This window comes from Chiloscyllium plagiosum, unplaced genomic scaffold (genome assembly GCF_037043375.1).
Source record: "Chiloscyllium plagiosum isolate Xiang-an unplaced genomic scaffold, Cpla_swu_hap1 HiC_scaffold_8, whole genome shotgun sequence".
NCBI classification, from domain to species: domain Eukaryota; kingdom Metazoa; phylum Chordata; class Chondrichthyes; order Orectolobiformes; family Hemiscylliidae; genus Chiloscyllium; species Chiloscyllium plagiosum.
Window position 1 is genome coordinate 71,549,017 of NW_028270146.1, and position 24,764 is coordinate 71,573,780.

General features: G+C 36.6%; 1 protein-coding gene across 4 annotated transcripts in view; it reads right to left on the minus strand.

Annotated features, from left to right (window-relative positions):
* akap6 (A-kinase anchoring protein 6) overlaps positions 1-24,764 on the minus strand; it is a 418,819-nt gene that overhangs the window by 113,478 nt on the left and 280,577 nt on the right. For all 4 annotated transcript variants that reach the window (XM_087989959.1, XM_043697890.2, XM_043697891.2 and 1 more), the window contains exons 9-10: positions 17,274-17,422; positions 11,301-11,421 (exon numbers count right to left, since the gene is read on the minus strand). In XM_087989959.1, coding sequence (XP_087846085.1) covers positions 11,301-11,421; positions 17,274-17,422 — 270 coding nt within the window. The remainder of the gene's footprint in view (positions 1-11,300; positions 11,422-17,273; positions 17,423-24,764) is intronic.

The following is a 24,764-nucleotide window of genomic DNA, read 5'->3' on the forward strand; positions in this document are numbered from 1 at the left end:
GCAGCCAGCTAATCTGATGGCACGGAGCCCTGTGGTTCCAATTGTGTCACCAAGAGCAGAGACCACTGTTGGGAACTGCAAGCAATTCCCAGATCCTTAAAACATACAGTTGAAGATGGAGGTTTAGTGTGAGAGCACTGTGACAGAAACAGGAGAGGAAGTAAAGGGTATGGCCAGGCCTTGGGATGAGTTTTCCCAATCTTGAGAGGGGACTATTCAGGAAAGTGCATCACAGCCCTATCCACATGAAGGTCAAGCAGACTGGTCTACTGGGCTTTCCCTCCAATCCCAGGACTTATGCCACAGAAAAATCAAGGCTGGGAAGGAAGCAGCCTATTAGTGGCCAATAGTTTACCACTTAAGGGCCTCAGTTAGAGTGAGCGCAGGCGAGTCTCCCAGGGAACATTACATGGTCTCCCACCTGCAAACATGCCACTGGTTGACCATGATAATCTGGCCATAGAACCGAGTAATAAGTATTCTAAATTCAAAAATATCCAGTTTACATTTTAGAATTTTTCCAACTTGCGTACTCAAAAACTTTATAGGATTGTTTGCAACAAGACAGATGACATAAAGTCTTGAATCCTCTTAACATGCACGGAGTAACATTCTAATGTGAACAAGCAGCAGCAGCGCTAGATAGCTGACCATAGCCAATGCCATACATACAAGAAATGTAATCAAACTTCAATCAGTTGTGATGCATCTAAACATTGGACTCTCAAATCTCAGTATGCATTAACATTCATGCTGAGGTTTTCAAGAGGGATAAAATTGGCAGCCCTCGTTATATCATTTGATTAGAGAAAGCAAAAGAAATTCCTTTTTTTTTGCCAAAAACACACCTGTTGGTTAGATACAAAATGAATGGGAAATGTGTGCTACGTTTTTTAGGTGTACGTGACTGAGAGATTTGAAAGAGATATGGCATAAGGGAACCCAGGCTTGCCAGGAAATGGACTGGGGTGATAGCTATCAAATTGAGTTTAGCAAATAAGAGCATAAAAGATAAATTGCCTTCTACAGTATTCATTTTCCAGTTAGCTCAGTAGGCTAGACAGATAGCTTTGCAATGTAGAGTGATGCCAATAGTGTGGGCTCAATTCCTGCACTGGCTGAGATTACCATGAATAATCTCCTTTTCAACCTCACCCTTTGGTCTGGTAGGACTGTGGTGACTTTACCCTCTTATCCAGCAGTATACTTCAGGAATTGTTTTTATGTGGCTATCAGCGAGGGACAGGACTAAATAATATGCTCACAGCCACGGTTTTCAAATAGGAATTGATCACTGTGTAAGATGGTAACTCAGGTTCAAGATCAATGCTCCATTAAGGAATTTAAAATTAGGAAGCCAAGAATACAGGCATGGAAATCAAGAGGAAAAATAAACGGAATTAGCTTCAGAAAATTTATCACAGTTTTTGAGTCAATAAAATTTAATGCAAATGATCTGAATTTTGCCAGTTTTAGCCAGGAAAGATGACAATGGGTAGGGAGCAAAATTTCTTCACCCTGCCATGGCATATTTCCAGTGGTGGGAGCCTTAGCAATGTTCAACTATCCAATTAAGGTGACTGGGGAAGGCGTGCCACAGTGTGGAGAGGCTGGCAGACAAACTCTAGTCACCTCCCACGGTGTTCCTTGGAGACCCATTCTTCATGAGCTTTCCAGCAATAGCCACCAATATGACAATGCCACCGCTGCTGCACCCCTACACCCTGATTGCTGAGATGCATCTGCATGCCTGACAAATGCTTTGGCCCAACCAAACTCATTACACTTCTATGGCACCTGACTATTGAGATGTCCTCACCTTCAAGTTCAACCTTAACGTTTTCCACCGTGGTGCTGATAGCCCTCTGATTGATCCGGCAGTTCACAGGAGTAAACTGCCATTCTCAATTAGATGGTGATCTTGCAGTGACAACTGCAGGTAAGGTGTTTGTCCATGAGATCCTGGACTGAGTGGCTTACCGCATTCCTCTCAGTGGAGGAAGATATTATAATTAGATATTTTACCAAACTCTTTGGATGCTGGACTGTACAAATTGTTGAAATAACTAATGGTCAGGGCTTCAGTTATAGAATATATTCAAAAACAGATTTAATGTACATTTTCCCCAACCAAACTCGTTACATTCAACTCCACTATTCTGTACTGTAGACTAAATTGGCTGCTATTACATGTGAGAACTGAATAACTTTGACATCAAAACAAAAGAACAATTAAACTTCAAACAAGCTGGAGCTAAGCAAATGGAAATCTGTAATGAAATCTAAGAACAACAGCAGCTAAATCATCAGCTGTAAGAGTAAGGCATGTTAATGTCTCAGATAAATCCTTGACCTGTTGTGCATTTCCAAAATTTCTGTCCAAGATAATTATGCTTCATTAGCATCAAGACCTGGATACAAATGCATACTCAGATTAGAGAATCTATATCTCTGGATGGTTAAAGATAACATCTTTAACACAGATACGAGCACTTGATTTTCCATCTGCACCCTTAAATCCTCTTTCCATCTGATTACTCTTTTTCTTGACACTTTAGCAAGGCAAGAATTTATGCAGTACACTTTTTGCAAGGTCTGAAAAACTATTTAATATTATTTTACAGCCTTCTGCAGAATTCTACCAAGGAATATACTAACTTTAGTGAAATGCAAACCATTGACAAATTCATTTATTTATGTGGAAAATGAGTACGATATTTTATTTGTGTTAAGCCAGCTCTTTGCCTAGTTCAACTGTGTGCTGGGATAGAAATTTCACGATCAAAGTTAATTCTTACATCGAGACTGCTCAGAATACGGTATATTTGAGAACTTAAAGCTGAGTGGTAACAGTATTGAGTACTTTAATACAATAGAAAACTTCAAAGATAAAGTAGCTGCAGCTGTCTAATCAAACTGCAGGAAATGAAGTCAGACTTCATGGAGCTACACAGCATCAGACAGTTATTGTGACTGTAACCTCAAGTAATTGACAATAATGTGGTTTCAACTATGGGAGAAACAAACAGTCAGAATCTGAACTAAATAAAGTGCTGAAACTGCAGAATCAGATGACTGAAACATTAAACACATACAGGGAATAAATCATTACAACTAATATCTAAACCAAAGCTATGCAAATACATCTGAAGGGAACTTTGTGCTCTTCGAAAACTGTCATCTAAAATCTGGTGAAGTAGTATAATAAAGGCTGACCAACACCTTGCCAAAATAAAATCCAGTCCATAACGGCACGGACAAAAATAAAATAAAAATAAATGAAGGCTTGAAATTTTGATGCCAGAGGGATTACTAACGGAGGCATCAAAATTAATAAATGAAATTTCAGACTTGTCTTTGTCTGACACATCAAAGGTGATAGTAAACTTAGGGCAAACAGTTCTGTACTGTAAAACAAATTTGGTGAGAATGGATATGTTTCACAGAAACCGATAAATGGAGATTAGGCCCGGTATTCAATATGAACAAAGGAATTTGGAATTGACAGTGATAATTGTGGGCTTTTGAGAGACATGGCTGCCAAAGTATATGAATTGTTTCTCCTATTCCAGACACTCTCCTTCAACATATCTGAGAAGTGTGATATTTTGCTGATCAGGGTACTGGTTGACATACGAGTTTTGTTTTGGCAATATTCAAAAACAGGCTGAGCTTGTTACAAGAGGAAATGAAGAAATCCAGAGTAAATCTGGTGCAGCACGGGCAAGTACACTGCTGTCATCTACAAACAGTAGATCATATATATTTATGATGGTCAGTTTCGTTTTAGTATGGAGCTGACGATGGTTTAAGAAGGGCAGCTGCCACCAAGGACAAAGAAAATGCTTCAACACACTCTGAAGCAACAATGAAATTAATGATAGAGGAGTGTGCTACCAATCATTCAAAATGGCAGCAACGTGTCCATAAACTTGCATCATGCTTTGAGCCATATTGTCTTCATGACAATTTGGAGTGAGAGCAGAAATGAAGAGAAAGCAAAACCTACATGCTAGATCCAACTACCTGCCCCATGTGGGTCACGAATTGGTCTATTCAGTCATGTAAACACCCATGACAGAAATTTACGATCTTGAGTTGACGTCAGCCTAAAATTTATGACAATTTACATCACAGACAAGAGTGGTGACACAATGCCATTAAGATTACAATATTTCAAGAACAAAGAATAGTACATATAGGAACAGGCCTTTTCGGCCATAAAGTCTGTGCTGACACGTGATGCCTTTCTAAACAAAAATATTCTATTTAATGTTGTGAACAGGTTACTTTGTAAAAATGAAATTATCATATGATTGTGCATCAAGTAAGATAAAAGAGCAATTTATGTACCGTCTGTTCTGCTATAACATGGTATTTGCATTCTCGTGCGACCTTGTGTTACAGAAAAACGAGTAATAGACATAACGGGGATGATGGGAAAATCAGGGTTGGGGCGAACCACCAAAAATATCAGTAAAAATCAAAACAAAATGTAGTTAACTTAACACAAACAATAGCACAGTCTAGGTAAATGTTAAAATCATATATTTTAATGAAATAATACAATAAATTTAACACTTTTAGGGGTTTCTGAGTTTTCTGAGTTACAGTACTGTATTAAGACAAAGGCTGAGGGCCATCATCAGCATCATCATTGCTTTCAACTGCAGTTCTGGGTGCAGGGTTATGAAGAAAGAAAATATTATTCCAGACATGGATGATTGTGGTTCATTGCCCTAAGACGGTTTCTTGAAGGTTGGCTTAAAAAAGGCATCTCGTTTTTATTGCTTTACCATCTTTCTTCTTTCATGAAGAATATTAGACCTTATACCATAAATTGCTGTCCAGTTACATTCTGCGTTCTAGTCATTGTCGTCTAAGAGCTGCAGTTGCTTCTCAACTTCCCTCGGGATAGAAGACTAAGGAGAAGTGGAAAGTTCTTGTGGTGCTGCATCCTGAACTTCATCATCTTCATCACGAGCTTCAGCTCTCCCCCTCCCCTCCCCTCCCCCACCCCCACTACAACACGTTGTTGTAGATCAGTCTCCACTTAGAGTCAAAGAGTCTTAGAGATGTACAGCACAGAAACAGACCCTTCGGTCCATCTTGTCCCAATCTAATCTAATCCCACCTGCCAGCACCCGGCCCATATCCCTCCAAACCCTTCCTATTCATATAACCATCCAGATGCCTTTTAAATGTTGCAATTGTACTTGCCTGCACCATTTCCTCTGGCAGCTCATTCTATACATATACCACCCTTTGCAAGAAAATGTTGCCCCGGGGTCTCTTTTATATCTTTCCCCTCTCACCCTAATCCTATGTCCACTAGTTCTGGACTCCCCACCCCAGGGAAAAGACTTGGTCTATTTATCCTATCCATACCCCTCATGATTTTATAAACTTCTATAATGTCACCTCTCAGCCTCTGATGCTCCAGGGAAAACAGCTCCAGCCTAATCAACCTCTCCCTATAACTCAAATCCTCCAACAATGGCAACATCCTTGTAAATCTTTTCTGAACCATTTCACATTTCACAACATCCTTCCAATAGAAAGGAAACCATAATTGCACACAATATTCCAAAAGTGGCCTAATCATTGTCCTGTACAGCCACAACATGACCTCCCAACTCCTATACTCAATATTCTGACCAATAAAGGAAAGCATACCAAATGCCTTCTTCGCTATCTTAACTACCTGCGACTCTACTTTCAAAGAGCTATGAATCTGCACTCCAAGGTCTCTTTATTCAGAAATATTCCTAGGACCTTACTATTAAGTGTACAAGTCCTGCTAAGATTTGCTTTCCCAAAAGGTAGCAACTCACATTTATCTAAATTAAGCTCTATCTGCCACAGCTCAGCCAATTGGCCCATCTGATCAAGATCCTGGTGTAATCTCAGGTAACCTTCTTCACAATCCACTACACCTCCAATTTTGGTGTCATCTGCAAACTTATTAACTTGGAGAAAGTGAGGACTTCAGATGCTGGGGTACCAGAGTTGAAAAATGTGGTGCTGGAAAAACACAGCAGGCCAGGCAGCATCCGAGGAGCAGGAGAATTGACGTTTCAGGCATAAGCCCTTCCTGAAGAACCAGCACCACATTTTTCAAAACTTATTAACTATACCTCTTATGCTCACATTCAAATCATTTATATAAATGGTGAAAAGTAGTGGACCCAGCACCAATCCTTGTGGCACTCCACTGGTCACAGACCTTTAGTCTGAAAAACAACCCTCCACCACCACCCTCTTTCTTCTACCTTTGAGCCAGTTCTGTATCCAAATGGCTAGTTCTTCCTGTATTCCATGAGATCTAACCTTGCTAATCAGTCTCCCATGGGGAACCTTATCAAACGCCTTACTGAAGTCCATATAGATCACATCTACTGCTCTGCCCTCATCAATTCTCTTTCTTACTTCTTCAAAAAACTCTATCGAGTTTGACAGACATGATTTCCGATGCACAAAGCCATGTTGACTATCCCTAATCAGTCCTTGCCTTTCCAAATACATGTACATCCTCTCCCTCAGGATTCCCTCCAACAACATGCCCATCACCGATGTCAAGCTCACCGGTCTGTAGTTCCCTGGCTTGTCCTTACCACCTTTCTTAAATACTGGCACCACGATAGTCAACCTCCAGCCTTCCGGCATCTCACCTGTGACTATCTATGATATAAATATCTCAATAAGGGGCCGAGCAATCACTTCTCCAGCTTCCCACAGAGGTGTAGGGTACACCTGATCAGGTCCTGGGGATTTATCCACTTTTATCCATTTCAATCCCTCCAGCACTTCCGCCTCTCTAATATGGACATTTTTCAAGATGTCACCATGTATTTCCCTACATTCTATATCTTCCAGGTCCTTCTCCACAGTAAACACTGATGCAAAATACTCGTTTAGTATCTCCCCCTTTTCCTGTGACTCCACACAAAGGCTGCCTTGCTGATCTTTGAGGGGCCCTATTCTCTCCCTCGCTACCCTTTTATCCTGAATGTATTTGTAAAAACCCTTTGGATTCTCCTTAAGTCTATTTGCCAAAGTTGTCTCATGTCCTCTTTTTGCCCTCCTGATTTCTCTCTTGAGTATACTCCTACTGCCTTTATACTCTTCTAAGAATTCACTTGATCAATTCTGTCTATACCTGACATATGCTTCCTTTGTTTTCTGAACCAAAACATCAATTTCTCTAGTCGTCCAGCATTCCCTACACCTACCAGCTTTTCCTTTCACCCTGACAGGAATATACTGTTTCTGTACTCTCATTATGTCATTTCTGAAGTCTTCTCATTTCCAGTCATCCCTTAATCTGGGAACATCTGCCCCCAATCAGCTTTTGACAGTTCTTGCCTAATACCATCAAATTTAGCCTTCCTCCAATTTAGAACATCAACTTTGAGATCTGGTCTATCCTTTTCCATCACTATTTTAAACTAATAGAATTATGGTCGCTGGCCCCAAAGTGCTCCCCACTGACACCTCAGTCACCTGTCCTGCCTTATTTCCCAAGAATAGGTCAAACTTTGCACCTTCTCTAGTAGATACATCTACATACTGAATCAGAAAATTTTCTTGTATACTTTTAACAAATTCCGTTCCATCTAAACCCTTAACAATATTGCAGTCCCAGTCTACGTTTGGAAAGTTAAAATCCCCTACCATAATCACCCTACTATGCTTACACAGAACTGAAATCTCCTTACAAATTTGGTTCTCAATTTCCCGCTGACTATTAGGAGGTTTACAATACAATCCTAGTAAGATGATCATCCCTTTCTTATTTCTCGGTTCCACCCAAATAACTTCACTGGATGTATTTCCAGAAAGTCCTCCCTCAGTACAGCTGTAATGCTATTCCTTATCCAAAATGTCACTCCCTTTCTCTCTTGCCATTCTTTCTGTCCTTCCTGTAGCATTTGTATTCTGAAACTGCCAGTCCTGTCCTTCCCTGAGCCACATTTCTGTAATCTTCAAATCCAACTTGCTTTGCAAGAGCGACACAATGTTCTTTATTGCTAGAAGCTCCTTCGATGGTTCAACACCTTTAAAATCATGAAGAAGATCTGGAAGAAGCTTCTGCCCAACTGCATGCAAGCAGTCCTTATTGACATCACCCCTGGCCTCCACAATGATTTCAATAGCGTTTTTAATGTTAAAGCTCTTCTAAACTTAAGAGCACTGTCCTCGTTATCCCTCTGAGTAGCTGCAATCAGCTTCCTGAATGTGTGCATTTAAAAGCTATTTTGCACCCTAGTCCATGGGTTAAATGAGGGAGGTTGTGTTTGGAGGTAGAAGGATCACTTTGATATTTTCAGAAAGCTCACCAACAGTGGAGGATGGCTTGGTGCATTGTCCAGAATGAGGAGAATCCTGAAATCCAAAGCTTTTCTCCAGCAATAATTTCTCAAAATGTCCTCAAAATCATCAACAATAAGTTCAGAAAAAATTTACCCCGTCATCCAACTTCTTTTGCTTGACCTCAAGTAAACACCTTGAGTGGACTGAAGGTAACCAGGAGTGGAATCACGTAATAGCCAATGGGACTTCACATTTTTAAAAAATTGTTCCCCAATTCACCAATCATGTTACAGCCAAATTACATTGACAAAATGCGCGTTATAGGAGAACGAATTGTGCACCAAGAAAATTCAATGCATTTGAAATATATATATATTTATTTATTGACAAAAATCTGTTCATGTCCATCTTTAAAGGGCTCACAGTGCTTAACTAATTAACTATACAAAATTAATTCAAAGGTTTGCTTGTAAGTGAATAGCTTTAGGTTGTTTTTCGATAAAAGAACTTTTGTTTCTTTTTAATAAATCCATTCATAAAGAAATCCATCTGTTACTGCATTATTTTATTATGAACATGGATGTTGCTTCAGCTGCAATTGAAATGACAGCCTCAGAAGATGTTAAATGATAATGCCTCTCACCAACCAATCATATTGTATTATTTTGATAAACAAATAAACACTGTACATATAGATATGAGGTGACATCAGAATGACATATCCTTGAGGGAGGTAAAATCGAGATTGAAACTTTGTCAAGGGATTCTCCTGCTTATCCTCCAACAGTATTCCTATGATGTATTTTCAGTTAAAATGTTGACCTTCATGGATTTGTACAGATAGGAATGTAGCCATGAGAAGATGACAGGAGTTTTTAACTTCTGAGCCTGGTGAAAGGCCTGTAGAGAATTCTTGATACAAAGTGATAGCATTATTTAAATTCTGTGATAATCTCTTAAGGCCCAAGTTTACTTAATTCAGTAGAAAAATTCAAAATAAAGACGTTATTGCCAAGTCAAGTGCAAGTGTTCCAATGAATTGCACCTGTAGAATCATGATTTCAATCGCACAATACAATCCAAGGGTGAACAAGATGGTTGCTGGACAACCTGTTCTTGAAACACAACTTTGTTGAGCATGCATTCATGTACAATATATAAAACTTAACTTAAAACTAAATGTAATCTTTCTTATTTTGCCTGTAGTCCATTTACAGAATGTCTAAAGAAAATTCACTGCAGTATGTCAAAAACTTTAACTTGCCTTACCAAAATCTTCATCTAGAGTGTACAGTACTGGTGGAATGAATTTGCTTACATTCTTCAAAAAAACAAGAGGGAATAAATCTTTTTATAACTGTAATTAACATTAACAAGGACTAAACAAGAGGGACTGGAGGGATAAGTTTCAGTGAAAGTGAGGAACAAGCCTATGAGCAGATAACAGAAAATTGATTCCCTTCTGGGCAAGCCCTCTATGCTAAAGGATACTCTGAAGTCCAAAGAAATTACTTCTTTCAATAGTTTGTATTTGCCTCTCTGCCCACTGCCAGTTAACAGCAAACCAGTTTCATCCAGGTAAAGGAAAGACCCCAAATGTGGTGCATTCAAATGAAAATCAAAGAATACACAAACCCCCTTTGTGCTTGCTGCTCTGCTTAAAAATTCTCTTTTCATGTATATAGTTATACCTCTGGGGGAGAATGTCTGTGTGATTTTCTCTCACAGCTACCTTTGGTTCTATCCAAGTGCTGTTTCTACAAGTTGTGTTTTTTTTTCCCTCATGGTTTCTCAAAAATACAAAATCTGATTACTCTTTATCTATCACATTGTACAACAGCCATGCATTAGTGGCATTCACCTCCTTCTGGCAATGAGAAAGACAATGCTCCCAGATGCTTCCCTTCCTGGGACTGATAATGCGCAGACCTTAAGGCATTTCTCCTGGTGCTACTCTTAAAGATGATAGTAACTTGTGATGAAGCCACTAAGATAAGAGATCGGCTTCTGTTTGACCTTGAATTTCCATTCCATGTGTAAAAATGAAAAATTACTCATAGAGCCAGAGGGTGGTTGTTTCTTGTCATTATCCTGTTGTCAATTCTGATGGTGGTTATTAATTTTTTTTCCTTTACGATTCACAATCTGCTCTTCGAAATGTGCCATATGTTCAAAGCAATTCAGGGATGACAACTGTCAGAATTACAACAATAAAAAATAGCCTAAACGAGGCAGATTTACTGCTTTGGAGTTTCTGCTGAAAATAACCCCTGAAATGCTCTAACACATTACCCTCTTCTGTAAAATGCTATCATGTCGACAGTATAAGCTTTGAGATTTTGTGTCAATAAAAGGGTAAAGTAATATCATACAAAATAGAGTACTTAATAGGCTATGTAACAAAAAATGCGAAAACATATATTTCCCATTTATTATTTGAAGGAATTCAAGACAATATTAGAGTCTAATATATTGTTTTAATTGTATGCAAAATAACAAAGCAATAAAGGCTGTTTTGTCTGTGATTAATAAAAATTCATTGAAAACCAACTAGTATCAGTGTAGTGATAAAACAGACTCCTGGAAAATTCTGCTCGTAGAGTTTCTGAAGGACAGACTAATCATTTGAAACCTCAAATTGAGGCACAGACTGGAAAGTAGAGCCCCCATTTTCATTGACTATTCATTTTGTTTCAGTCTATTTATTAATCCTGTCTCTTTTATTTCTACTCATCTATGGGAAGAATTCTTCATTCCTTTATAAAATTAAACCTAATAGAATGTGATAAAGGGAACAGTTTGGCAATTATGATGTCTGCACTCTTTGCTGGCAAGCAGAAGATGGAAATGAATTTGGGGACAGGGAAGGGAATTCTAATAGGCACCATGATATATACAATGAACGCCAAGATGTCCACTGAGAGAAAGACTTGTCAGGCTAATCAGATTTTCCATATCCATGTAAAGACAGTAACATAGGCTCTAACCTTGTAAAGATGCTGCTGCTGCTCTTCTGACATCATCAGGTCATGGCTGTCTATCACTATGGATTCCATGTCAATCAGCCAATCCCAGAGCTCCTGGTACTCCGATTCAAAGTCCAGAAGGCTGGAAAGAAGAATTAAAAATGCATTATGTATTACATAAATAAAATATATATTCCTGAATCAATGTTGACTGGAAAATTTAATTGCTTGTTATAGAGAAAATTAAAACTTGAAGCTAGCCAGCAAGATTTCATTAAACTCCAATGCAGGTAGATAGCACAGTATGAGAAATAAAATAAAGTAATAATGTATCAGGGAGACAAAAACAGGCATTCATATAATTCGATATTAACCAAGATAAACCCATAAACATTTTTTTTTGTCACTTCATCCATGTGTATCAATGATATATGATAAACCATATTATGGAAATGATCACTGAATTTGATTCATTGCCTCAGTATTGGTTTAAAAGTCCCCAATTCAATACAGCATTTTCATCAGAATATCAACTGCATAGATGTATATCAATAAACAAGAGGGTCAACAGCACAGAAGGCAAGCCTACAGCCAAAGGTTTTCTGAGAAGATGAAAGTATATCAGACATACATTTTAGTTGGGCATGAGTGAGTATGCCAAACCACTCACAAGAGCTGGATGGAGCACTCGACAGGTGCTCCCCATAGACATGCTTGATGCAAAAGTGAGGCCATAAAGTCAAAATGAGGGATTCTCAAAAAGACAGTAATCATTAAAATTCAAAGGAAGATTGTAAGGTTTGCATTAAATAAATCATTAGATTGAGGGGCTTAAAAGGATTAAAGCCATGTACAGTTCAAAGCACATTGCCTGAGTTAACCGAACTCTCTGGTTTACAACTCAGCTCCAACATCCTGACGCAGTAAGCAGTGGTAATTGTGAAAGATTCACACATCAACAAGCCAATGTACAGTTCTCAAGATTTACTTAAATCTGACACTAATGTGCATCCACAGGACTGTATGCTGACCAATCCATAACAAAAATTACCATTAAAGTCTTCTCAATAAGGAGTCCAATGCCAGTAAATGGAAAGAGAGCTAGTCTTCATCAGAAAAAAAATTCTGTAATATATGAAATGTAATCATAATTTGATATAATGAACACATGACTGAAATGTTGCAGCAAACATCGATGTTCCACTCAGCAATTCTTAATAAAAGAGTTGTTTCTGTTACAAGTTTAATGATCTGTTCAATGGGCACAGCATGAATTCTCTGGGATTTCATATGTAAATAAAAATCCAAGGTAATTCAAAACATGAATTTCACACAATTTTGACTTTGGTTTCAACCTGAGTAAACAAAAGCAGCACATTGGATTTATGGAGACATTTGAAATATGCTTCAAATATAGAGTACAATTTATCCTAAAGCCCCTGAATGGAATGTTGAACCCTTCAAAGTATATTCTCACTATCTTCCCCTTGAAACAGTGTACCATACATGTAGCATAACTGCGCGTGTATCAAAATAAATAGCATGTACTCATTAACATTTTCATATTACAGATTTGGATTTAAAATTCAATTTATTTTATGTATCCCTAACTTATAATCTGACAATTTGCAAATTATTTATATTTATAAATTGAGTTAAATGATTTTTCAAAAAAATATTAATGGTACTGCAATAAAAAAGATGACATCAAGTTGCAAGAAATATCATTTGATATTATTTTTAAAATATGTCAGTGTTAAATCAATTTCGAGACTTCATGAATTATCTCCAGTCCTACATGATATATCTTCCTTAAGCTTTAACAGCACTTTCAAAGTTAAGTACAAGCTTTACCCTCTTCATTTTTTGACATAGCTGATAAAGACCAAGGCTGAATGAGATTCACAGCCTATGTGCCATCTCCAATCCAATTGAGTTAACTGGGCTGATTTGTAAGGGAGCATTAGTTCTGATGCCACAGTGATAGCAAAGAGACCATTACCAGGGTTCCCTCTTTTGACTGTGTGAACTCTTACAGCAGAATAGCTCCTTGTTATCTTTATAGGCAAAAACATGAAGAAAGGCAAAGTACTGAAGGGTGAATTCAAGCCCTTTCCTTGACAATTCCCAATTTAAACACCAAGTTAACTGTCAAGTTAAGGGTACTCCTCCACAATGGCAGAAAGAACATTTAAGTCATCATGACCAATCTTTACATACATTCTTGTGATTAGATTACAAGTGATACAATCAGATGCTTGGAAGCTCATTGAATTACTCCCCAGCTGAGCATCAAAGAGTAACTAAGGACTAAATTAATCAACCTTTATTGTTATGCAATGCTTGCACAGCTTATCATCATCAGTCATCTAATGCCAGACCTCCTGTAATAATGCTGTATTCTTCTTTAAGGCAGAGGCTTGGACCTAGTGTTGTGTTTCAGACTGTCTATATTTGCTCTTTCATTCGCTTGTTATGTACTGCAGCTTATGATGGCTTCAGGTTGAGAATGCTGATGCCTAATTCAAAGTCTAGTTCATGTGTTTTAATTTTTTGGGGGGGAGGGGCTATTCATCAAGCTCAGAAAGCCCTTTGGAATGGCACAGTAGGAAGAAATTAAAAATCACACAACACCAGGTTATAGTCCAACACATTTATTTGTAAGTATTAGCTTTCAGAGCGCTGCTCCTTCATTAGGTAGCTGTGGAACAGGATCATAAGACACAGAATTTATAGAAAAAGATTATAGTGTCACACAACTGAAATGATATATTGAACAATATATCACTGTATCAATATATATTGTTTGTTCAATATATCATTTCAGTTGCATGACACTGTAATCTTTTCATATAAATTCTGTGTCTTATGATCCTGTTCCACAGCTACATGAAGAAGGAGCAGTGCTCCGAAAGCTAGTACTTCCAAATAAACCTGTTGGACTATAACCTAGTGTTGTGTGATTTTTAACTTTGTCCAACCCAGTCCAATATCAGCGCCTCCACACAATAGAAAAAGTAATGCAGAGGCAGTTGAAAAAAGAAATACTCGTAAATATGCATGTGTACAGACTGTAAAACCCCCTTTTGAGATGAAATTTATTGTTCCAACGAATGTCATTTGAAGGCTAGTTTGCAATGGGTGAATGCTCCTTTTCTACCTCCCCACTGAACCATTGCCATCTTCAGAAGACCTCTTCTAAAATGTGCTCAATGAAAATCATACTCTTTGAAGTCTGTCGGAAAGCTATCTCTTAGTTGCTTTTCTATTTGTGCAGCGTTATCCTGCATGTTTTCCTTTCCAATTATTCCCTTTAAGCCTCTGATACTGGGATACAGATGGAAATGTCCATAGAAAACTCCCATGGAAGGGACGTCAAAATAGAAATTCAAAGTTTGTATAAATAGAAAGAAATAACTTGCATTTATATAGTGTCTTTCATGATTTCAAACCCAAAGGCCTTTATAACTGGGAAAGTATGTTTCAAATGAAGATATTCTTGTTAAGTAGAGAAACAGATGCGCCTAATTCTGAGCTGTACTCCGCTAAATTGTCACCTCAGATTATGAGCTCAAAATTTCTTGAATATGCTTGAATGCATAACTTTTTCATGAGCGGGAAGGAAAAGACTTTCTGTCTGAAACTGTCGTAGAATCATTTCTTATCAGAGTAGCTGAAAAGAACTTTCCTTAACTGCTTCAGTCAGATCTGATACTTCATAGAAAGTTTAAGAAGATTCAAATCCAACAAACTCGGTCATTTCATTGCTTGAATGTGTTATGTCCCATATATACTCGTGTATAGGTTGAATTTTGAAGCTGGTTTTCTAAAGCTGAAATTAGGAGTTTGACTATTACATGGGCATAAGTTTTAAGGGGCTGAAGCGCATGCTGCTGTAGCAAAAGTCGTTTTGATCGCATAACTAATACCGGGTAAAGAAGAAAAACACAATGAATTACGGTGAAGGTAATTATTGGATAAAAGTAAGAGACTGGTCTGAAAATGTAACATGTCGAAGATTCATTGAAATCCTGCAAAGTCACACTGTTCAACAACATCATGGCCTGGTATAATGGCTCACTTAAAATGAAACATTTATTAAGTTCTGAATGTGTAAACGTCTTGAACTTTCCTGCCAAATTCTTCCATTTACTCTCGTATGTTATGAACCTCACCAACATTAACACATTTGTCAAAGAATTAAAGATATACCAGTATTTAACTAATATTTTATTCAGATATAATGGCACAATTAAAACGATTAACTTTTTGACGATATTAACTCTTAGATGTTTGTGAACAAAGTGTGACAAGTACCAATAGACTTAGTACTGGTCTGAATGAATCAAAATGTGCTGTAGTAAACCAAGTGCAGTAGAGTTATGAATGATGAATTGAGATGCGATATAATAAATACAGAGCGATGAATAGAGTTACTGGTATGAATGAATAAATACAAAATAATGCAATATAGTAGGATCGACTCATACACGAGATATCTGGAAACTACAAGACTTTTGGCCAAAAGTAAGCAGTCAACTTCAACATGAGATCGATTTATACATGAGTATATACAGGATGTGGTTAACTTACCTGTCTGTTCTTTAGATTACCAAGTCAGGTGCAACGCTAATATAAATGTGTGAACTCAAAGACAGCAGCTTTTGCTTTGATTACTGTAAATGTGCACCACTTAGTGGGTGAGCACATTTTGTTCCAGTACCACGTCTCACTGGAATTTAGTCCACTTTATAGGTTTCACTGGCATTTCTGACTTACAATCAGCAATGTGCCCCCTACACAAAATTACATTATCTTAAGTGTCAGTTGGTCACTGGTAGCTGTCTAGCCTCTGAGGTAGAGGATAGTTAATTTAAAACTCATTCCAAACACCTGTACACAAAATCTAAACTGATGCTCCAATGGAACACTGAGGTAAAATGTTAAGCCATTGTTCTGTTTGTCTTTGGCTGAGCAGAAAAGATCCTATGGTGTTCTTTGACGATGATTTAACCAATAAATATTCTTCAACCAACATCACTGATGTAGAGTTTCTGGTCATGATCATATTGTACTTGGAACTTACGATATGTAAAATTTGCTTCTGATTTCCTACATTTCAACAGTGACTACAATGATACTGAATTATAAAGCACTGTAAGATACCCTGAAATAATGAAAGGCACGACATAAATATAACTCTTCCTTGCTTGCAGCACTTTTGCTCCCAATTTGGGGATTCTTTTCATAAATCAAATCAGGTATAAATGTGCAAAACTACAAAATAGTGAAATAAGGAAAACAAACAAAATTGCTCCAACTGTTATATATAGTGTAAGCATAATCATGCCCTTTTTGATGGACTGATGATGTTTGCAATGTGTAGAGACCAGTGCAATTCTTTCCTCATCAGGAAGCATGCTGTTTTTGCAATGCATAGGAGTTCTTTATAATTCCAATCTCTAATGGAACTATGTTAAGATACAAGAAAGCCCCTTGGAAATCCCTGCAATGTGATTGGCCTAAACATGTTGACGTATTTTCACACCCTGAAATATAAGACATCAAGATGGAGTAAATTGTAACACTCAAAGCAAAACAGCAGTTATTTTAGAGTTTCCAAAACATGTGCAATGATGGAATATTTTACTAAAAGCATATAAACAGAATGTCTGAAGAGGTGAAGATTCTAATATTAAACTCAATAAAGTCCTTTGTCCATCATGGGTTCGGCTGGCAGGGGGCTATGAAAAATGGCACTTAATACCTAGCTTCAAGTTGTCATTTTATCATCTATTTTAACATCTTGAGTAGGCTTACTTAATTTACTAAGGCCTGATATGGGCTTACAGCAGAATTGCGCAGTATCTTTAATTAATAAAGAATAATATATATTACTATGTACTTAATAATGGTTTGTAATGCAGTTCATGAAATAATTAATCCTGGCAATTATAGATTAAATAAAAATTAATGTTACAATAAATCCCATACCTGTAAGTATCTACCCGATTGACTTTTGACATTGCAGCAAATTCTTGTTTTCTATTGTTGTGAGTCGTGTACTGCTCGCTATAAAGCTTCAGTGACATCTGTTCCACAGCATCTCTCCTGGTCTCTATGTTGATAAGCTGTATTTCTCCCTAGAAACAGAGGTGTATGTAACTAATAAATATAAATAACTCAGCATTCATCAACAGCTCAGAATATTCTCTGAATCCTAAACTCCAATGCAGGGATTTCAGATATTATCCTTTGAGAATCCTGAGAGTATATGAGCAATGCATCACTAAAATGGCATACTTAGGTTTTAGACAAAATGAGTAATGTATTCTCACTCCCTTGTGTATAATTCAACTGTATAATTTTACAGAAGCCAAGCTCACATTTAGCAAGATTCAAATGAAATGCAGTACTCAGTGGGTTAACAATTAAGGTTGCTTACAATTTCTTGTCTCCAAGGCAAGTCAAGGCAAAGTGTGGGAGTGATTTTACAATGTCAGGATTTAGTTCAGTCGGCTGATATTACAATAGTATTCATTCAACTTTGTCACCAGAGTTCCAAGAGCTTAGATCACTTAATTCTAGCAGCCCTGCTATGTTGCATAGTCCTGATTGTCACAATTTATTCGCAGAAGTAATTTGCAAGCATCATCTTATAGTTTAGGACAGATTTTTTTTCAGGTAATCCCACACCACTTTCACAATCATTAATATTTTACTTACAATGTTTTCCATTCTATTTCAATTCCGCATTTTTAAAATCTGGCTTCAGACTACAACCTTTCCCCAGTAGCATTCATTAGCATTCTCATTTCAGATGAACTCTGTTACATAGACTCTGTTCATGACACAACTAATTTACCTATATCCTAGAGTAATTCGGTACTTCTATCCCAAGATATTGCTACCATACTTTTCAACATGAATGCAAAACAAACCAGAGTTTAAAATAAATTCCAATTGCAACCTTTCAAAGAATCTCAGTTGTGTTTTATTTGCACTATGAAAATGCTGCTGTTAGAATTTCTACGATAATCTTGCTTTCAATCTCAGTTTCTTGTGTCACTTTTGTGATTGAATGTTTTTTGTTGACTCACTCCTCTTGCTGAACATTGTTCCCATAACAGGAGCAGTGGACAGATAGACCATCTCCAATCCTCTCTCAATTAATAATCCGCCACAGTTTAAACGAGCGTAGAAATGTTGCCGCTGTATTAGACACTGGCCCTCTCTTCTATTCGCCCATTAATCTCAATGGAAGCAAGCGCCTTTTCTCAATGATTTGGGTACGTCATCAAACTGTGAGTTACAATATGATGAATTGCAATTTAGTATTCCAATTTGTGATGTGCAAATACAGTTGCAAGTTGTCCCATTCAACCATGTGCATTGTCTCCTCAGCTGAATGATTCCCTTTCACCTCCAGGTTGGAAATTTGTGGGTTCTAGGGTCAGTCCAAGACATGTATGTAAACTAAGCTGACAGTTGAGTGCAATACAGAGGCATTGCTGGAGTGTCAGATGTGCTAAAATGCCAAAGGCCCATTCTGCCTGTATAGGAGAATGTTAAGAATCCTGGAATCCTCATCAATTTTGTCTGCACAAATAGACTACTTGTTTGTCTACACTTCAAAAATAAGTAATGTAGAAGTAAAAAGGACATTTTGAAAACATATTAAGTTGCAAAATTTGGCAGGTATTCACTATTACTATATGATGTGCTTTAAACAAATTATTTTATGAGGCTAACCCTGTTTGACATACAAGTGATTTGCCCAAATGTACCAACTGATTATAGGATTCCAATGTTCAAATTGGTAAATAAAAACTGAATGAACTGCGGATTGTGTAAATCAGAAACAAAAACTGAAATTGCTGGAAAAGCTCAGCAGGTCTGGCAGCATCTATGAAGAGAAATCTGAGTTAACATTTCAGATCGTGACCCTTCCTCAGAACTATTGGTAGCTAGGAATTTTTTTTTAAAATGCACAAGATGGAGTAGGAGGGAGGGGGAAAGGAGAAAATGATAGTTAGAGATAGAACCAAAGAGAGATAACAGTTGGACAGACAAAGGAGTCGATAATAATCAGGCTCGGAGATTAGCAGTTAATGGGGACTATTAGTGGCTATCAATGGGTCATTGTGTAATGGCAGAATGTGTGATAATGAGGTCTGTTGTGGGGGTCGGGGTAAGGGCATTGGAGAAGACGCCTCAAGTCCTAAAATTGCTGAACTTGATTTTGAGACTAGAAGACTGTAGAGTTCCCAAATGGAAAATGAGGTGCTGTTCTTCCAGCCTACGCTGAGCTTCGCTGGAGCACTGCAACAAACCTGAATTAGAGTTCAAATTGGTTATTTATTTTCATTACTTCAGGAAAATCTAAATATTTTCCTTATACCAACCACAAAACCAAAATATGTATAAAACACTTATTTACCATCATTCATTCAGGAATTTTGTAAGAGCTTTCCAGTTGTTATCTTTATTGGCTTGTTTCCAAAAGATAATTGACCAATTAGTAGATTGTAATGTGAGAAACTGGGGGTGGGAAGTTTAGGTTTCACAGATGTGTTAAAATATAGTTTTAGTTTTAAAGTTCCTATGGAATTATACACTTCACTGAATAGACTTCTATGAAAATCAATCAAAACATTACTGCCCAGCCATTCACACAACACTTTTGCCTTGAGGTCACAATGAGACACAAGTTACACCATTATGTTCACTGTGAACTTCATATTATCTCGTGAGTGAGATAGTGCTCTATGGAACACACTATTATCCCTTAATTATGGTTTCATGCACCAAAGACTTAATTAAATGTTTCTGCACATTCTCTGGTTTAATCATGAATGTGGCAAATGTCACATTGTTAGAAAATTATGGTCAGTCTAAATAAGTTCAGTTACAAGTAAGATAATTGGACAAAAATCAAGACGATGTTACTCATACAACAAACAAACTATTATCAGTAATAGCCAATATGTTTAATTCTGTGATATAGGCATGTAGTGGAAATCAAGAGATTCAACATGACATGATTCCTCATAAGAGTTGATTTTTTTCTATTCATTCTGTGGAGGTGGCTAACGATTTTGTATGTATATCGTAAGGTAGCTTCTACTGAAGGTTTGCAAGATTAAAGTTGAAGTATAGGTCTGTTTTTAGGTGCTGGCCAGAATCCACAAAGGAGTAAAGTCTGACCCCTGGAGGAACCAGTCTTGCATTGCTGGGGTTTCACATTGCATGCAGTTGACTGTTGCAATATCAAACCAGATTTTTTATTAAGTTAAAAATCACACAACACCAGGTTATAGTCCAACAGGTTTAATTGGAAGCTAGTGTGCTTCCAATTAAACCTGTTGGACTATAACCTGGTGTTGTGTGATTTTTAACTTTGTACACCCCAGTTCAACACCGGCATCTCCAAATCAGATTTTTTATGACATTTAGTAAGTCTACTGGGCCTCCAACTTAGAAATTAATTAAGTATTTGGACCTGCAACATAGCTTTTATATCTGAAATATTTATACTTACTATTTAGTCCTGCACTTTCTTTCCTTTATTAACTGCAATATATATTTCTTAAAGATATTTCCTTGCTATTATCAACAAATGTAAAATGAAACATTGTATGTACTAATAGCTTGTGCATCATGTGCTTAATGATCATTTGTGTGACAATCTACTAACAACGTAAGTTTGGCATCTGTTAATTACAGTTTTGTAGCCTTAATAATTCAGGGCAAAACATAAAGCATTTATTTCTAAGTAGGATTCTACCTGTGCCCCTCTCACACTCTGCAATAAATGATGTGATCCCTTTAATGTTCCTTATTTGAGATGTTTCGATTCCATATGCAGGCTACTGAGTTTCTTGACTTTTACAAATCTGAGTGCAAGGTTTAAATTTGTTAAGGCTGTGGCTTAAAACTAACACAGTTTTGTCAATGCAAAATAAAATCAATCTAAAGTTCAACTGTTTGATGAATATTTACTTCTGTCTCCAGAGTTTTAGGTTCAGATTTGAAATCTGCTGAATCATGTAATTTATTTTGTGTGTATGCCAACACCAATTTACTATCTGCAAGAAAGTTCCTGAACTGGAAGTCTCTTGTGGTTTCTCTGTTGGATATTCTGTCAATCAGAAGAGGTATGTAAAGCATTGCCAGTAGGAACCATTATCATTTACTATTCATACCCTGCTCTGTATGCTCACAATGAATTTTCTGATTGCTGTAAGCTCTAACATGTACTCTGGTGATAGCATATGTAAACATCAATCATTCATACATCATTGAAGATTACAGTGTTCTGTCAATTGTATAGTTAAATATACTCTTACAAGGCCTGTCAATAATTACAAATATTCTGCCTAATATTAAATAATCTTTGCTTTTGATGGGAAAAGAACAAAAAGGAACAAAACTACCGTTTTAGAGAATAAACAGAAATCCTTAAAATCAATGGTGGAAAACATATGTTAGAAACATTTTGTGGTTTGGAAATGATAACAGTAACACCTTTCCTCGATACCTTTAAAAGGTTTTCCTACTTATTTATTTGAACTAACCAGTAACAAAATTCTATTTTTTTCTGCTTTATAGAGTTAGAAGCAATGAAAAGAAAGACTTCAAGTGCATTTGAAAATTTGAAAATGCTCCACAGGAGTAAAGCAAACAGGAAAGGACTATCGGAGAAACAGATGGCAAATGTAACATATATTTTACATAGATAAAAAAATTCAGTGCCTCTAGTGACAAGCATTAATAAACTCTTCAGGATTTTAAAATTACAGGCATGCATTTAATATATGCATTGAAAAAATGCAAAAGACGCTCAAAAAGGTACATGCTTGTATGTTGAATTCAAATTATGAAAAACTCGTAACCACAGCAGCTTCAATTGAGATATTTGGAAGATTAAAGGCCATTGCTTTAGGCAGGTGTTACACAAGATTCCATTAATATATGTAATTAACATTGGCCTAAGCTTTAATGAACATGCAAACCTTAATTAGCAATGCATTAGATGACATGTAAAAAGCTGATCTTAATGTCATCACTAAAATTTTCAAGCTGAGAGTATACTGAGAATAAAAATAAATTCTGTTTCTCAAATTATATCCCAAATTGGCAAAGAGATTTGTTATGGCTACTGGGAAGTGAATGGCACTTTTGGAATATTTAGCAGGAATCTATAATGCAAACACCGGGATAGCTATTTCAATCCGATGCCACTCATTATTACTTCATGGCATGACTGCAAAATGCAATAAAATTGATAGAACACAATTTCCTTGCAGAATTTAATATTTTAGTATTTATCATTTTAGTCTTTTCAATATATAATATTCTAAAAACTCAATTAAAAATTGTCATGACTCAAAGTAGTCGCAATGTTGGAATAAGTTGCACTATTTAAATATTACAAGAAATATAATTTTCACTGATTTACAGACCAATACCTGCATGTTCTACAAATCGACCAAGATTATTGAAAACCTCTTTTCCGACATGATAGACTAAAGTTAGCAGAACATTGCAGAATAAACTAATGTCTATGGAGAAAGACATTTTAACAGAGAGAGTGAACGTCATTGATTTTAAAAGCCTGCAGTATGTTCGCAGGAGTAGTAATAGAGGGAAATTGATTTTAATACCTGATGATGAAAGACAAAAGAACAGTTGTGAAAGATCAGTCAGACAACTGGTATAGAGATACACTTCACTGACCAGGAAGATGGGCTAATTAAGTTAAGCAAGAACAAAAGGTATAGAAGGTGTTTTTAAAAAAATTTCCAACCTATATTACAGGACAGGCAACACAAAACCTTTTGAATCAGAGTATTGTATACTGACCTTTTGTACATAGACAACTTACAGATTTTTGATTTGGCTAAAATCATTTTACTTCTGCTGAGAAATTCCATCATAAAATGATACTGTTTTGTTTAAAATTCTAAAAGAAGACAATGTCACATTGGTAATGGATGTCTGTAAGGTGGATCTCAGATATTATACCATAACCCTATGATTAAATACCCATTAATCTAAAATTCCTTACTTTTTTTTCAAAGCCATTCCTAAGGACTTAACAGTTTAAAAATCAATAGCTTTCAGTTCAGCTGTTAGGATTGCAAAGTAACATTCACAACAGAAAGCTTTAATTAAGGTCACATCTATGTTTTCACAATTGTCTGCAACAAGCTTCACAGTGTCATAAAGGAAAAGTTAAAAATCCCTTCAAAAAATGAAAAAGTCTGAAGCTGTTGTTAACCTTATATCTTACTACTAAATGATTCTGACATGGAGTTTATTTGCTTTTTTTTCTGTCTAATAATCAACCTTCAAAGTTCCTGTCAGGTAAATGACCTTGTATTTCATTAATGGATAATTAAATGGATTTATTCCACTAACGGCTTTAATTAAAATGCTAGAAATATTGATTACCCCTATCATCCTTATTCCCAAGGATGAGCAAGGTTTTAAGAGTGTTTATTTAGAAACGACAGAGAATTAAATTAGATTGAATCTCTGAGAGACCCAAAGAAACATAATGCTTTCCTGCTCTTCAAGCAGAAAATGAGATTTTGCTTCTTTGTTGTAACACTTAATTTCTTTTAACAGTGATTACTGTTTATCTTAATATCACAGAGGAGATATTTTAAATAAAAGTAAATGAGATGTCATGAAAACAAAGCTAGCACCTTGATGCACAGGTATGAATGTGTCAGTCTGATCCCTCAGCAATAGAGCCATTAGAGTCAAACAAAGGAGTATATCAACTGAGATGCTCTTTGCTGTCTAGTGTCCAGATTTAGAACAAATAGCCCATTAATGTGATCATAAACTGGTGCACTTTTCAATGCTGCATTCTTATGACTTCTTTACATGGTCTCTGACAAATTCATGAGTAATATGGCAACAAGGATAAGCTTTTCACATAAGCACATATTGCTTCCACCTTTGTTCATTATTACTTCACGCACCACTGCAGCATTTTCTGCACAATAGTCGTGCTGTGTGAGAAGGAAAATGTAACTAGAGGGTACACATTAAAAATTTTAGATTGGTTGAGACAGGGAAGCAAAGATATATGGAGCTATCATGTCATTCCTATAAGGTTCCCTTAGGAGGGTTAACACATGTCTTTTTTAAAATTTCTTCAACCTACAGGGTATGTTCCATCTGGGTGGTGCTGGGCTATATTAAAAAAAAGTATTTTGTGACAATCAGATCTTTTTTTCCTTTTAGGGGATGGAAGTTGATTTAACAGCTTTATTGGATGTCTGCCCTAGGAATCAGACTCAAAGCTTTGTAACTTTCATTAAAAACATAATTGACTCTTAACCCTAGAAGCTTCACTTGCAGCATTTAATGCAATAACCATGGGGTGTTTAGTTTATTTTTTGGTAAGGATTAATCTCTTTTCAGCTACAATTATGATAAGAAGATTCACTTTCTGAAATTTAGTTGCTT